This window comes from Amblyomma maculatum, chromosome 1 (genome assembly GCF_055883805.1).
Source record: "Amblyomma maculatum isolate TAMU_Amacu chromosome 1, ASM5588380v1, whole genome shotgun sequence".
NCBI classification, from domain to species: Eukaryota; Metazoa; Arthropoda; class Arachnida; order Ixodida; family Ixodidae; genus Amblyomma; species Amblyomma maculatum.
This window is the reverse complement of record NC_139344.1, coordinates 216,604,455-216,619,794: the sequence shown is the minus strand read 5'-3', so window position 1 is coordinate 216,619,794 and position 15,340 is coordinate 216,604,455. Positions and strand designations below refer to the sequence as shown.

At 53.9% G+C, this 15,340-nt stretch overlaps 1 protein-coding gene across 1 annotated transcript in view; it reads left to right on the top strand.

Annotated features, from left to right (window-relative positions):
- The first annotated feature begins 627 nt into the window (after positions 1 to 627).
- Positions 628 to 15,340, top strand: part of LOC146205612 (fibroblast growth factor 18-like) — a 78,016-nt gene continuing 63,303 nt past the window's right edge. The window contains exon 1 of the mRNA XM_084590299.1: positions 628 to 844. Coding sequence (XP_084446425.1) covers positions 831 to 844 — 14 coding nt within the window. The 5' untranslated portion in view covers positions 628 to 830. The remainder of the gene's footprint in view (positions 845 to 15,340) is intronic.

Sequence of the window (15,340 nt, the reverse complement as noted above, 5' to 3'; positions counted from 1 at the left end):
AGCGGAGGGTGATGGTGGAGGTAGCTGGCTGCTCCAGGATATATATGTATTATCTCAGTCTTTCTGCATTTATAACATCGACTAAAACCAAACATACTTGAAGGAAATTTTTCATGTAATTTTCCAATTTCTGGCTTACTACTCCCGCCTTTATGTTAAGCTGCTAATCTCAAAACTTGTTTTCAGATTACGCTCCTCTACCCTTTCACAAAGGAGCCAACGAAACAATGTGCGAACAGCGGTTCTTGACAGGGGAAGACGAGCCTTATCGTGGTATGGTGCTTGTGAGAAAGCATCCAGCAGGAAAGCAGTTGGTTCTTAGAAAGCCGGAGCAATCGGTTAGCGTCTCGGTTCCGTTCCCCAGAGGTTAGCGGAGCTGTCCGACCGGCACACGTCCAACGGAGCAAAGGAAGAAGCCCCAGCGCGTGGAAGGCCGAAGCCCCGAAGTCGGCGCCGCTGACTGCGCGGGGATGCCCTGCCAGGTGAGAGCGGCGCGGAAGGGGGGCCACGTGAGCGGCGAGCGCCCATTGGCCGCTGCCGGCGTGACGTCGTGCGACGTCGCGGCGGAACGGCGGGGGACTGCTCGCCGGCCGACGCGGCCGTGCTCCGTCAGTTTGACGCGAGAGCCTGAGGTGGAGGTGATAGTCCAAAGCGTCGGCTTCGCGAACCAAGCTGCCCGTCGATGTGAGTGTCAGTGGGCGCAGCGGGCTCCTCGATTCGGCGCTGGGGAGTAGCACGCACAGCATGCGCGGCCAGCCGGATTCTGACATCGCCCTGCCCACTGATCTGCCGACCACGCATCTGCTGGGATGTTTTGCCGCTAACGCCACATGCTTATACACAAGTGAGTTGCAAGCACCTTTTTCATTCTCCTCGCAGTTAATTTTTTTTTTTTCTTTTCACGTACAGCTGCTCGTTCCTTATTTCTCCTGCGCCGCACTCTCTATCTAAGCTTGTGGCACGTGATATCCGTCCTGCAGGCTAACCGAGACAAAGGCACATCGGCAGCGACGTGTGTGCCTTTGCTTCGGAAGTCAGTGCAGACGACGCCGGGTGCTTGTTCTCTGCGATCGCTTGAAATTGAAAGCGTTACTCTGGCGGAGGAGGGAGAGGAGAGACTACGGAAAAGAAGATATCTGTTTACCGCCAAGTGATTGCACCTGCCCCTGACGCATTTTGTTGCGATTGAAACCGCTCGGTGACACGGACGGGACAGTGAACTTTTCTCGCCTCCCCGGGTGCGCGGCTGTCGAGGGTCGACAGAATGATTTGTGCGCCTTTTGCCTCTGCCACGTTTTTTTTTCCTTTCCCTGTTACCTTGTCGGTTGCTCCGTAGTGTGCCTGTGTGTGTACGTATGTGTGGTGAAAGAAACTGCCACGTGCTTTCCATTGTCAGAAATAGTGAAATGTCGGTGGTGCTTTTTCTTTTTGACGATCTGCACATCTCCCTCTCTCTGGCCTCTTGTTGTAATTTGTTTGAAGTAAATTTTAGAACAATGCTGACAGCCGGAATTGCAATTTCGTTCACGTGATTTTTCATGCTATGCAGCGGAAGAAGAGTTTTCCGTCTTTTTTTTTTTCCTCTCACAGTTTCTGAGCAAGAAGACTCTTCTCGCGGTCACCGCCGCTTTTCCCCCTTTCTGCGCTGTCTTGTTCCTTCGTTCACGCTACTCCTCTCGAGCGTAATGTTCGCACACCAACTTTATTGATTCGCGCTAATATTGACAAGGGTGTTTGCCGTGCGCGTGGAGCGCCGTGCGGCGCGGAATTATTGCTTCCCACCGCGTGCGTGTGTGCGTGCTCAGGAACGTGCCTCTCTCCATATACGGAACATTGGAGCCCAATGCCGTACGCTGTCACGGCTCGTCGCACAAATCAAACTTGCCTCCCTCGCCGGCTGCGAGCGGCTTCCGTGCGACAGTCGGGCTTGCTGCCAGATTTCAATTGGAAGATTACGTACAGGCCTCTTCCGCAGCTGCCGCCTGGAATAGGACGGGAGGAGGCAGCCGGTCCCCTGTTGTGGCGGCTGTTTGCGCCGTGTCTTCCGCAGAAATGCCGCCCACTGTGGGACACATCAGACTCTGCTCAGAAGTGCGACACCCCGCAAGGAAGCTAACGGATCAGTGTACGACACAGTAGGGACCTGCGGCCGTGGGAAGCAGCACCCGGCGCATGAGGCTGTACCGCCGTTTTGCAGCCTGCTGGAGTGTTCGGGTTAAAAACATGTTGGCGGCCTAATCACAAACCGCGGGACTCGCACCCTGTGTTGAGCCAACTCAAGAGCTGTCCCAGATGCTTCTTGAAGTTATCTTCCGAGGCTGCTGCCCTGTCCTCTTGTTCTTATTCTTCACTTATCGTGGCCACAAGTATTATCGTTGCGCAATGGCCGTTCCCGCGGACCGCAATTCGGCGTCTATTTACATCGGCGTCGGGAGCAGGTATTTACGGTTTCCGGGCGCTATTCTCGCATTCCGCGCTAATCTTGCGCGTGCGCGATAAGACTCAACTCGTGCGGGGGGGGGGGGGGGGGGGGGGGGGGGTAGAGTAGAGCCCTGCGGCTCTCACGGCTGGGCGTTCCAATCAACACGGTTTCGCAGAACACGCGGAAACAAATCACGACTCGCTGGCGGCGGCTGGCGAGAAATAACTGGGCCCCGCGCGCTGGTCGACTGTGCCGAGCCGTGATGCCATCATTAGCTGCGACGAGAGTTGAGCGTAAAAACGAGGCGCGCCTAGCAGCCGGGATGCTGAGCCGAGAAGGCTCAGCACCTGAGTTATGGACGGCCCCCACAGCAGCTGCTACAGCGGGGAAAAATCCCGACGCATGTATTAGGATGGATGTGACATGCTTGCAGATTGTCTAGCGGACTGCGCGGCCCGAATGCTGCTTGTCACGCCGGATAGGCTGCTTAAACTAATGGGCTGCCCTTCCTGAAACAAATGGGACCTTTCCTCTTTTTTTCTCTTCCTTGCGGGCCCCGTTGAGGCAACACGTGGCGCGCCCATTGATGCGCCCACCGACAGTCCCTCGTAAAACGTCGCGCTTTAGGCGGACCCGGGGCTCCTTTGACGACGCCGACGCGACCTCTCCGGGTTCTCGCGCACAATAAACATGGGTGGCTTCAGCGACGGTGGCGCCGCGAGTCCTACGCGCCCCTGGCGGATACATTTCAATCACCGATCCCCCGCTCTTGGGGAGCCTGCGCGTATTGTACCGACGCACCGGCCAAGTCCGATAAGAATCAAGCCCGTTCCAACACTATGTCACCCAGTTCGTACCTTATCGCCCGCGCGACCCACCACACCGTCTCAGCCTGGTACCTGCCTCGCGGGCTCTACTCGCGCTGACAGTTAGCGGCGTTTTTGAGTTTGCGCCTTTGCGGCCGCTGGGGATCCAGAGTTCACGGGCTTCGCGACGGGGAGAACTTTGCGTCAGTCGCCTGTGGCGTTCCCTTCTTTCCGCCTTCGCGGTCTGAGTGAGCTTCCGCTGCCTTGTCATATTCTCGTTCGCGAACGCTGCTCGACCTCATCCAGCGGAACTTTGCGGAGTACGTGCCCAAGACGAGTCATTAAAATGTCCTGTACTAGGAGTGCACAGAGTGTCCCTGATTTTGGCAACAGCGGGTGTTGAGGTCTTATTCTCACCACACATTTATTTATTTATTATTATGCCCTCAAAAGCAAAACATTACAGAGCGGAGTGGGTATTGTGGATATATTCTAGATAGTTGTCGAGAAAAAGGAACGCTAGCCCTTGGAGTTTAGATCCTGCTCACAATGTCCCGTAGCGAGCGGGGCGCATAAGCGGCATTGGTAAGAACGAACACTCGACAAGACATACAGCTCTCGCCTTTGGGCCATGTGCTGAAGTGTATAAGTAGGCTTGTCCGCAAGGCTCGTTTTCCAACCGAAAACATCTCGTTTCCAGGCAACACTCTCGCATCCTTTGTGGGAGTAAAAGGAGGCAAGACCGTCCTTCTGCGTAAATTCAGGCCTGCTTGCAGTTGGTTTCAACACGGCCCATAGAGAGGTGTCGAAATTGTACAATGGTTTATTGTCACACCTTTTCAAGTAGGTTAAAGAATACAGGGTTGTCCGGCGCCTCTCTCCTCTTGCGCGACTGGTTTTGACCGATTCGCTGCGCTCCCACCCTGCGTGCGACACGTTCGAGACTCACACCTCTTTTCGTTTCCACAGAGAACCCGAAAGGCTCATGTGGGAACGAGACTTTTGGTTGGAAATCAAGCCTTTGGAGAGGCTGACCTATAGAGATTTTCGCAAATGGTTAATTCAAGCGCGGCTTTTCGCCAACAGCGAAAGCTTGCTTTTAGACGATCGCATATTGTCACTGTTGTCGAAAATCAGTTTTTTTTTCCTTGCCTACGCAAAAACTAACTACGCGGGAAAAAAAAAAAAAAGGCCGGGTTCTCTTAGATGAACAGTCGAGCTTGTTGCGAAGCGCAATTGACATCGACAGTGTCTCGAAGCAGAGACTACTGATGCGATCAACTTTGCAGAGACCAGATAATCGACTCACCGGTTTGTGCATTATAAGTATGCGTGCAATTTTTGGGGGCAGTTTCTGGACCTTCGTAGGCTGTTCCCTGTTTGTTGGCGTGATAGAAGGACCAAATAGGCGTAAAGATTCCACTGCCGTGACTGTTAGGATCCCCGACAGCTTCCAGAAAGGAGGCAAAGTGGGCTGTGAAATTTTTGCTTCCATTCCATGGTGCCACTCGTGTGACGCTCACGTTCAATCTTCCGCCGCTCGGGGCGATGCAACGTCGCCTCCCTTCACATTTATGACGTAATGCAGTTGTAAATGAATTTCATCCGGGAGACGAAATACATAATAGCGCACTGTAACCCCGAAATAATAATAATAAACTTTATTACAGAGTTTTACCAGCATTACATCATTGGCCTGCCAAAGCCGCAGTGGGCTTGAAGGGCGGACCGACAGGCAACGGTAGCAAACTATAATATCTGAAAACCACAGTATACATTGAAATAACTTAAGCAGGAACATGCAAGAAAAGAACTGACAGCAATGAAGAGAAAAAAAAAAACAAGCCACGTAACCTGAGCTAAAATGAAATGTGAAGTAGCACTTCTAGTAGACAGTAACGAAGTCAAGAAAAAAAAAAGCAATTTTCGACAGCAGTAACAATTCAAAATGAAACAAATAAATGAAACGTGATATATTCAAATATCAGCGGAGTACAGGACAACAAAACAAACATTATTCGTGATTAGCTTACTTAGCCTGGCTGTGTATTATGTAGGACATAGATGAACTTTAAAAAAGGTCGGAGACTAAAGTATTAAAGATTAATAGGACGAATGATTTGTTTTATTTGTTTAACTTGGTAATACTAGCGCAGAGAGAACACCTATTGAATGTGACTGGAAAACGAAGTTTATTACTTCAGAACCCGGATCTAGTTACTTCGGAGATAGTGAGGAAGAACGTTAGCCTACGTTTGTTCGGCTGTCGTTTCCGTTACAGTAGGTTCTGGCTGCTGGCAATGACCGCTGGCCCATGTCGACTGAGCGTCGTACGGAAGCCGCATAGCACACCTGGGTATCGCATGTTTCTGGGAACCCCTTTGTGGCGCGTAGTAGCTGTTGACCCATGGGGCGTTGCCCAATCTCGCTTCCGTAACGCGCACGCTCACAGGCTCGGCTCCAAGGCCTTCGGACTCACTACCTCCCGAGGGCTGTTTCCCCCCGTCCGATGCGCCGCGACCTCTGGGCTCGCTCTCACGGGCGCTCGAAGGCCCCCGGCTTGGGCAAACAGTCGTGCCCGTTCCAGGCCCAAGCAGGGTTTTCCGGCGGCTCAAGGCCCGCCGTGCTCACCCCGACGACCCTGTTGGAGTCCTGGCGGCTCGGTTCTGCGGTGCGCGCTGTGGTCGACGACTGGGTCAGAGGCCCGTCTTCGTAAAGGCCACCTTGTGCCGCGACGTAGTGGCCCAGCGCATTTCTCCCGCTTTGAACGAGCTGTTCTTATTTCCCGTCGGATCGAGTTCCTGGGTTCGGAGATGTTTCAGTAAGAAGCTTGACAAAATCAAGCCGTAGCAAATTAACCTCGGCCGGGCGATGATCTCAACATAGCTGGGAAACCTGACTGCGAGCCACTAGACAAATTTCGTCATCACTGTCTCGGGCCATTTCACTTCTCATCGCATATTTCTTCAGCGTAGAGCTTTATTTCGAATCCGACGAGCTCAGCAGTCAAGGGCTAAAATGCGCGGAAACGTGAGTACAGTAGCGCCATCTCTTTTCGCCTCTCTCGAGTGGGGCAAGCCTTGGTTGGTCAGAGTCGAACCCGTGACACCGTATTCAGCCGCGCAACTTTGTACACACCTAGCGGTGATATGTCAGTGTTTTAGTTAGCGAAAGATGCTGACTCACGAAGCTGCCGTGCTAGGCTCGATTTTCGCGACACCTGCTCGCGAGAGAATCGTCGCTGGAAAGTGTCAAGTGTGACCCCGTAAACATTCGCTCGTTGTAGTCGGAAATAACGCCGCGAATTCTCGCTTTCCAACCGAGCCGAGAATAAGCGGCGGTGTATGCTATACAGGACCACTAATGTATGCGTACGTGCAGCGCCGCGAATGGGACACTCTGCAGTAAAAACGCGGGAGACAACGCCTCGGCAGACAAGCAGTTGCCAACGAGCGCCTTTTCTCCGTACGTGCAGAAGAGCGCGGCGCACGTGCCCGCGCTGGGGAGATTTGTGGCGGGAATGTCGTTGGTATTTGTGGCGGAAACGCCGTCGTCATTCGCTAATGCCCACTGTGTATCAATTGCCGTCTACACCTGGTGAGGAGCGTGCCTGGAGCTGCCATCTCCCGATATTTTTTTTTTTTTTTTTTTTCATTACGCGTTGAAGGAATGGCACATGAAGCGGAACGCACGGGCCGTCTATCACCGCCTTCGCGCGTACTAAAAAGAGACAGCTGTTTAGAAAGCCACAGCCGTGTACAGCTCTTTTTCTTTCGCTTCCTGGCCTGTCGCGCGCATTGTGTATATCCGCGCTGAATGCGTTAGCGTGTACGCGCTCCGTAACCGCAGTCCGGAAGAGCTGACCGCGGCGGCCTGCAACCTGCAAGGGTTTTTGTTCGCGTCGACCCAGCGAACGTCTCCGCTGCCTTGACGTCCTGTGATGCAAAAATGGAAAGAGAGGGAAACACCGAGGGGTTGTTTATTTGCCCAACAGTGAGAAAGAGCCGGGGCAGCGGAAAACGAGCAAATGAAAAAAAAAAAAAAAAAGAGTTCTTGCGTGACGCAGACACGTTTCGCGCGCGCGCCGCCGCACATACGTGGCGTGTTGCGGACGCGTTGACTCTCGGCGCGAGACCACTTTCACCGCACTTCGTCGGGGGTGCGACGCAGCGATGGCACATAGTTGGTGACCCAGTTATGTAGCCGGGGAGGCGGTAAAAAATAAGGCTAATTCTCTCTGCCTCCTCTTTTTTTTAATGCTTTTTGTCTCCCTCTCTTCCCTTGTCGCGCGTGGTGTTAGTACATAACTGGTGTCAGGCGCCTCCTCTGCTAAACTTGTACCCGGCTGCTCCGGGCGCCGTGTTTGCTCGTTTAAAGGAATTGGCCTGGGCCGGGTATGGATTGTCCGCGGCACGCCACGCGACCGCCTTCTCTTCCTTCGCTCATGGAAACAGCTCTCCCTTCAAGTGGGCGTCACAAACCTCCAGCGACGACAGCGGAAGAAAAGCCTTTGCATAACTGTAATGCTAGAACGGCAGCAAGGACCTTGTTTGCGAGTCAGCCTAATTAATCTTCCGTGCTTTAACGATACCCTATTAAATAACAGCTTCACTAACGTGGTCCTAATGTTGCTGTAGCGAAGATTGCGACTATGAAAAGGAACCGTTGTCAGCTTCTTCTGTGATTGCAGCCTTGCGAGGCATCATTTATCGCGCTCGTTCTGGGCAGTAATAAGCTGGAATACATCCCTGCAGACACGTTCATTGTCAAAAAAGTCTGATGTCTGCACTGTGGAAGCCTTGTCATTAGTTCTGGTTTTGCCTTGTACCGTTTCGAACGTCCACGCACGTTACACGATCTCTCTGAATAGTTTAGGTTACAAAGTCTTCGAGGCTCCTTGCTCTTCATAAAGGCTGTACATGTGGGTGTTTCGGAGGCGCACTCAGGAGCTCGCTTTTTCTTCTCATTTGTTACCGATCTTGTTACCTATCTCTAGTCTAGCAAGCTCTCTTTGCTCGCGTTATGTTTACCACATCATCCCGTAGCATTAAGGTAAAAACAGAAAATGTATGGCGGGAAGGACGTCGATACTTCGACCGTAGCTGTAATACGCTACAGGGAGTCGGCAAATGCCGTGGTTCCGGCTTTTTGTTTTGGCACATGCCGTTGGTGACTGCTTACTGCGATGATTTAGCCGGTTTGAGCATCTGCCGGGTATGCGAGGAGGGCTGGGTTCGATGCAATGAGTGCAGGAAGTGCTTGGGAAAGGAGTCCTTGAACCCACCGTGGAGCTTTTTGGTCAAAGCTGCCTTTGCTCCATTGTCATTTGATGGGGCACGTTAGCGGCTACCTGCTGCATAGCGATGATTTTGCGGACATCAGCGTGTTTTTTTTTTTTTTTTCTCGATCATCTGCTTCCACATAACTGCAGCGTGAAAAAAAGATAATCACAAGGGAAGGAAAACACGCACGACACGGACTATCGCTGCGTGTCGTGTGTGTTATCCTTCCTTTGTTCTCGGCTTTTTTTCGCGCTGCAGTTATGTGGAAGCAAAGTAACTAACTTGCCCAAAAGCTCGTTTTACTAAAGCATATTTCGATCATTTGTTGCGGAACAACCGTTGCTTACTTTCCCAGACGGTACACGTCTAAGGGTAGAATCTTCCCTCGTTCTTGATTTCACTTCTTCGAAGTATGCTTCATTTGTGTCTCTTTTCTTTTTTTTTTTTTTTTTGTTTGCTCATGTGAACAATATGGCTCCTCACGGCTTAACCATACTGGCAATGCTGAGCTGGAGTGCGCAATACGTTCCTTTAGTGGAACCTTAAAGCCGATACATCTGGTGGACCATACGCTGCTTATGTTTCTCGGTTCCTCAGTCCGATGATTTGGAGATGATATTCGCGAACCCGCCTGGTTAGAAAGAGGCCCCGAAGCGGTGCCATGAGCTCTCATTCCTTCGGCGGCAGTCCCTGACCCCGTGGTGGCGCCTTCGCGGGCCCAGCTGGCATCCGCCGGCCGCTCACGTGCTGGCATGCGCTCGGCACATTGACGGCTCTCCCGGGTCGGTGGTGAGCGCGCTCTCTTCGCAGTGTCCCGTTCTGCGAAAAACGCCTGTAAACACTCCAGCGTGGCGGGCGCCACCGACCTGGCCGCGCAGGAGAACATGCCCAGAGGGAGAAGGAAAGCGGCGAAAGGGGGAAAAAGAAAAATAGGAAAAAACAGTGGCCGCTCCTTGTTGCTTTCTCTTCGGTTATTTTAATATCTCCCGCTGTGCGCTACCTGGAAAACTCCCATCCGCCCGCGCGCGGGGCAACAAGTGTGAACCAGGAAAGCCCGCGAGCGATGGAGGTGGTACGGAGAGCGGGCTTCCTGTAACGGAAGGTAGGCCGCCGAGTGCCGCCGCACTTATTATGAACGATGGCCGCAGTGGCAAACCGGGTGTGGTCTCTCGAATTAAAAGAACCGGCAGGAGGGGAGAGCGCATAATGCCTTCGCAAGTAACACACCGTTCATGCCTATTTAGGAAAATATATTTGGAAGGCGGCTCACACGACGGCTCGATCCAGTTCCAACACGAACGGGGTCATAACTGTTCGGCCAGGGCTGTCACTTTTGTTCAGCGCGCCCGCCTCATTAGTGCCGGTCGCTTGTACCTTCCGGTAGGCCTCCGTTTGCTTTTGTATGAAATAACTCTTTGCTGGACGCTGAAAATCGCTTCCCGCATAGGTGCTGTCGCGTGCTTACAGCTCACGTTCAAATGTCGAAGCCTCTCCTACGCACGAATTCCTGCGGTTCATTCATAACGGCTATCAGCCACCGAGGCGGAGCGGAAACCCTTTTGTTTTTCTGTTCTTGGTACGGCGCTACGACCTTTGCCTCTGCGATACACCGACAATTCCTCATCACCGCTGCGTGCACTTTCGGCGGAACGCGTACCATTGACGATGATCGCTGCAACTAGTCCCGATAAGCCCACCAGAGGCAAAGCGTTCGCGCATTGGCCGCCGATAGCGCATCGACATCGGAGATAAGCCCGCGGTCATGGCTCCGCTCGAGCCAGTCGCCTCGGGATGCCGGCTCGCAGCCCCTGGATTTAAAATCCGACAACGCCTCACATAGCAGTTTTGGGGGCGTGTTTTGTAAAGTATGCGTGGCCGCGGAACTCACGCGCAACTGAACTAGCGTTTATTCTGCAATGTCTGGTTCGCTGTCTCGGATAACTGCCGAAAAGAGAAATGTGGCTCGATGCGTTCCGAGACCCACCTCTCCTCCCCATTACTTTTTAGGTCAGTTGCGTGAGCGTACGGGTCTTTAAGCTTTTTATCATGGCCGCTCTGGCTGGGCCTTGAGAGGGTCCCGGGAACGCATAGCTACATACGGATAGAGCGTGCGCCATTCACAAACAGTGCCAATCCCGGAGACAATGGGGGCGAGCGTCGTCCATTTAGCGGCGTGTTGTTTTCATTGAGGACCGCGGCCTCGGCGGCTATCTGTGGTGCCTTCATCGTGGAGCGGCGTGTGCGCAGGATGCCTTATGCGCGAAGGGTTGACAGAGTCGATAAGCGTCGGGTGCGCGTTCGGAATGCTGGTCTGGCCGCTGTCTGGCCGCGGTGAGGTTGCCCCGCCGCCAGCCGTGCCGGTCTTGCGCGGTCCCAGATGGGGCCTCCGCTGGCCCGGCCAACCCCCTTCATCGCCGAAGGTAGGAGACGTGGCCGGGCGGGATATCCGCTTTCGCCGCGTAACGAGATCCCTCGAGCCTCTCCCGACCAACCTTAGTACCTCGGCCGAAAAGAAAGACGAAATCTGGTGTATGCTCGGCCGCTTGATGAGGCGGGGGAGGACCGTAGCGCGTGCTCCGAGTGGAATGTAACGGAAGAGGACCGCCGGCATCCCGCCAGGGGCTTCGCTTTTCCCGGCCACCGGCGCATGCGTCCATCGCGCCGAAAGGGCAACGCTCTTCGCTGCCGCGCCAGCAGCCGTCGCGGCTCGCGTTGCCCGTCGTCGTCGCCTCAGCCCGCGGCGCTGTCACTCGCCACCGTCGGTGTGTTGTTGCCGCGCCCGCTGGAATAGCCCCGGCTGCAGCTTGCGTGGCCGCCTGGCGTGTCACCATACACGATCGGCAGGCCGTCCTGGTCTTCACAGCGATCGGCGCACCTGGCCGCCTCGTATGCGCTGTAAAGGGCTGTCGCCACGGCGGTTGGAGCGACAAAGGGCTGCGCCATCGGAGTCCGGTTGCGGCCTGCCGCTTTCGGTAGGTGTGCGGTCGTGACGTAACGAGTCTCGCGATCCCATGAGAGAAAACCTTGGTTCCAAGGACAGAGACCACAGGAGCAGACGAAAGTGGTTTCAAATCAGCCTCTTCTCACGCCCCTTCTTGTAACTTGATTTGATCGCTGCTTGCTTTTTACGACACTGAACAGACATTCCAAACGCACGGCGACTGCATGTCGAATAGCGCGCACTAGCATGGTCCAATCTCCCAGCTGTTTGCATCACCCATTCGGTGCTTGCGAAGCGAGACCCTGATATAGTATATGCATTACACGGAGCGTCGCATCGTTAGTTTTATAAGCTTGCGAACACGGCTCGCTGACGCTGCTGTTTAGGATATCTTACTGACCTGTACATTACACTTCCTGCTCGTTTTATTATTCATTTCATGACTTGGAATGTATATTAATGTCCATCACTTTACTTAATGCAAAACTGCGTTTTTGACATCGCGCTTCTCTGCGTTTGCGTTCGACCGTGCCGGCTGCAGCCGAGTTTAAAGCGGAACGCGAGGCGCTTGTGCGAAGTCAGTGTACGTTAAAGAACTCCTAGTGGTGTCGACATGTAATCCTCACTAGATCCCTTTTTAGTAGGACAGGAGGCGAGCGCCACAAGGCTTGTTTTAACGGGAACGCGTTAATGACCCTGTTCTCCGAAAATACGGCATTGTGAGCGAGAAATGGCGAGAATGCCTCTGGCGGGTTGCCAGGTGACATGGCCAATCACTGGCTGGTGGGCGGGTTTTGTGACGTCACGAGACCACGTGACATGGCCGAATTGGCAAGAGCTGCTAATTCGGGCTCCTCGTTTGAGATAGCAGGGTTTAAGATGAACCCACCGGGACCCTTGGATCCCGAGACGATACTCTCAGCACACTCAGCAGGCACATTCGTACGGCTTGGTTTTAAAGCCAAACCTCACAGCCCAAGTCCCAAAGCTACCGCCTGTTAGCCGCGGCAGGTGGTGCTTCGCTCTGCTACTGTAACCTGTCATGGCTAGCAGGTCCTGTATTGCGCAATCCATAAACAGGCGCCTATAAGTGCTGCGCTCTCGTAGAGGCAATAATTAAAGGATGGATGGTTAAGGGAGTAGGTAAGTGTGTGTGGAGGAACGAGGATCCGTAATGGGAGCCGGTAGACACTAACGCTGTTGCCGGATATCCTTAAAGGCGGAACTTAATTGCCCCCCCCCCCCCCCCATCCTCCTGCTTTTTCTTTTTTTTTTTCACTGAAGGCTACTGCACATTCATTCACGTTACCTTTGCGATGTTAATGTCATGGATCCAATGTAATATCTCAGACAGAGCCAAAACTTCGTTTTCAGCATTATCAATATGCACAGATAGTTCAATTATGACGGTCACCAATAACATGATTAGTTCTGTGGAGTCATGAATCGGCGCTCATTTATATGCCTTGACACGCAAGCCAGATCCACTAACACGCAACGGCGTGTTACAGGAAGAGCAGCTACTGGTAGGTCCGAGACTCCAAACGTCCCTGGCGCGTTCTGCGCGCGTTCATCGCGATCGTGACTGGAAAGGCCTCGCCGAATGGCTCGAAACACCTCTCGGACGCTCTAAAGAAAGGTTCATTAGCAGTATGTCGTGCAGCGGCTGGTCACCTAAACCAATCGGCGAGGGAACGGATGCACTGCAGATATTTAAAAGAGAAAAATAAGACAGACAACGTTTACACTTTCTCAGTTTCGCGACAGATGTATCGAATTCTTTATTTGCGCTTGTGGAGAATCTAGCGCAAGATGTCCGTAAACTAAATCACTGCACCGATAGGTTTCAGTGTTGCAATTGCCTGTGGAGTTTCTTTTCCCTCTGCCACAGTTTCTCACGTCTGACGTCCTCGTTACATGTGAATTGTTTTTCTTCTTTCACTTATGATCTGCAAGGAGACGCCCATCTGTAGGAGTAGATGCGATTACCGGTCGCCAGCGGTCTGCATCCTCCATCGTTGACCCGCGTCGCTGATGCTTTCGGGGGAAGCATGGGTCTCTCGGTTAGGCCCTGTCTCGAATGACGCCTCGCTAAATCGGGAAATATCCCTCGTCTGTCGGGTCAATGTTTCTGGCGCATCCCTTCCCGCGGGCACGTGGCACGCAGCGTTCGATCTCGAGGCAAGGTCTGGGTGCTCGGGTCACGATGTCTGTAATTAGGCGCCGCGTACAAAGACGCGTGGCGCTTCGCCGCCCGACCGACCACGTGTTGCGGGAAGGAAGAAGGGCGCGCAGTGGCGGCACGAGCGGGGGAGGACGTCCGCGCGGGAAGGCGTGGCCGCCGGACGAGGGCGCTTCGCTCGGACGGCGCTCCCGCGCGCCTCCTCGAGTAATGGGTGCCCGATGCGACGTCACGTCTGGGGGACGCCTACAGGCGCATGATTCAAAGAGAGCCATCCAGGAATTCCCGTTCTCGTTCATTTATTTGCTGTTACGCCTACTTCCCCCGCCTGGCTCTCGTTCACCAGTTCGCGGCTGCCCTCGCGGGCTTTGTTTCGGGCACGCAGTAAATTCGCACCGCCAAAAATTGTTTTCTTTTCTTCCTAAAATTGTTTTTTTTTTTCTTCTTCCTCCAAATTTTGGTGTTCTTCTCTCGCCGTCGGTTGTGACCTCCCTGAAGCGTTGTTGCACGGCGCTGGCACGTCGCTGGTTTATTAGAGGGCCCAGGAAACGCGCTGTCGGCCTTAGGGGCGCGCCCTTGCGCTGGAGGTGGCGCTGCTCCTTTCGCGTGTACGTGCGGCCGAGCTCCGCACGCTGCTCATTCAGCTGCTCGTCTTTCCAGTTTCCAACCGAAAGGAAATGCCGATGGCTGTGGGCACATCGCCGGCCTCTCCGCTGCTCACTTTCGGACCGAGGATCAGTGGCCATCTCGGCTCAAGGCGGCGTTTTCAGCAAGAGCGTGCGTCGTGTGCCTCTTCCCGGGGCCTTTGAGAGCCTTCGGGCGGGAAGGAGGGGGGGGGGGGGGGGGTCACTGCTCTCTGGCAGACACCTTGCGCCGCTGCGAGTTCCCTGAAGCGTGCATGCCAAGAGTCGTTAATAAGGCACAAGCCAGAGCCCTAATCCGGACTCAAATGGCAACCCCTCCCGGCGGGGAGAGGAGGCGAACCCCTCCACGATCCGCTTATTCACCTCGAGCGGGGGCCCTTTATGGCCCTAAATGCACTTCCGAGTGCCTTTGAGCCCATGGTCTGTCCCGGCGAAGAAATAGAATCATTAGTGGACACGTCTCCCGCTGCGCCTGCTCCCCGCCGTCCCCTTTTCTGCTCCCGCAGCGAGGTGGTCCCCCTCCGCCCCGGTCGGTCCTACAAAAACCCACTCTGCAGGGCCGACACTGCCGCTACAAAGTGCGCCCGTCTTGCGGTGATCCTTTAATTTTGTTCGGCCTGACCGCTTGCCTTTCTCCCCGCCGTGAAAGAGTCCCCACCTTGTACAGGGGGGGTCGAAGAACATTCTCGCGGGGAATTTCCCATGGCACATGCCCTAATCCGCACTTTCCCATGTCGTTCGACAGGGGAGGGTGACAATGGCCTCTCCCCCCGCCATGAACTGCGCTATGCTGCTCGGCCCGAAACCGCGCGCTTGTGCAAGTCTCGTGATTGAAGGTCTTACTTCCGCCTCTCCTTGCGTACTGATCGGGTTGACTTACTAATGGAAGGAACGCAGCCACTAAACAAGCTTATGCAGTACCGTTACCAATTCGAAGTGGTTAAAACACTTTAACAAGTAAAATTAAACAATAACAATCAGTTCTTTGCCGTAATTTGTGTCGTGGTTTGCTCTTTGCTTTAGCGAAAATCGCGATACGTCGTGACGGTAGTGCTAACCCTAT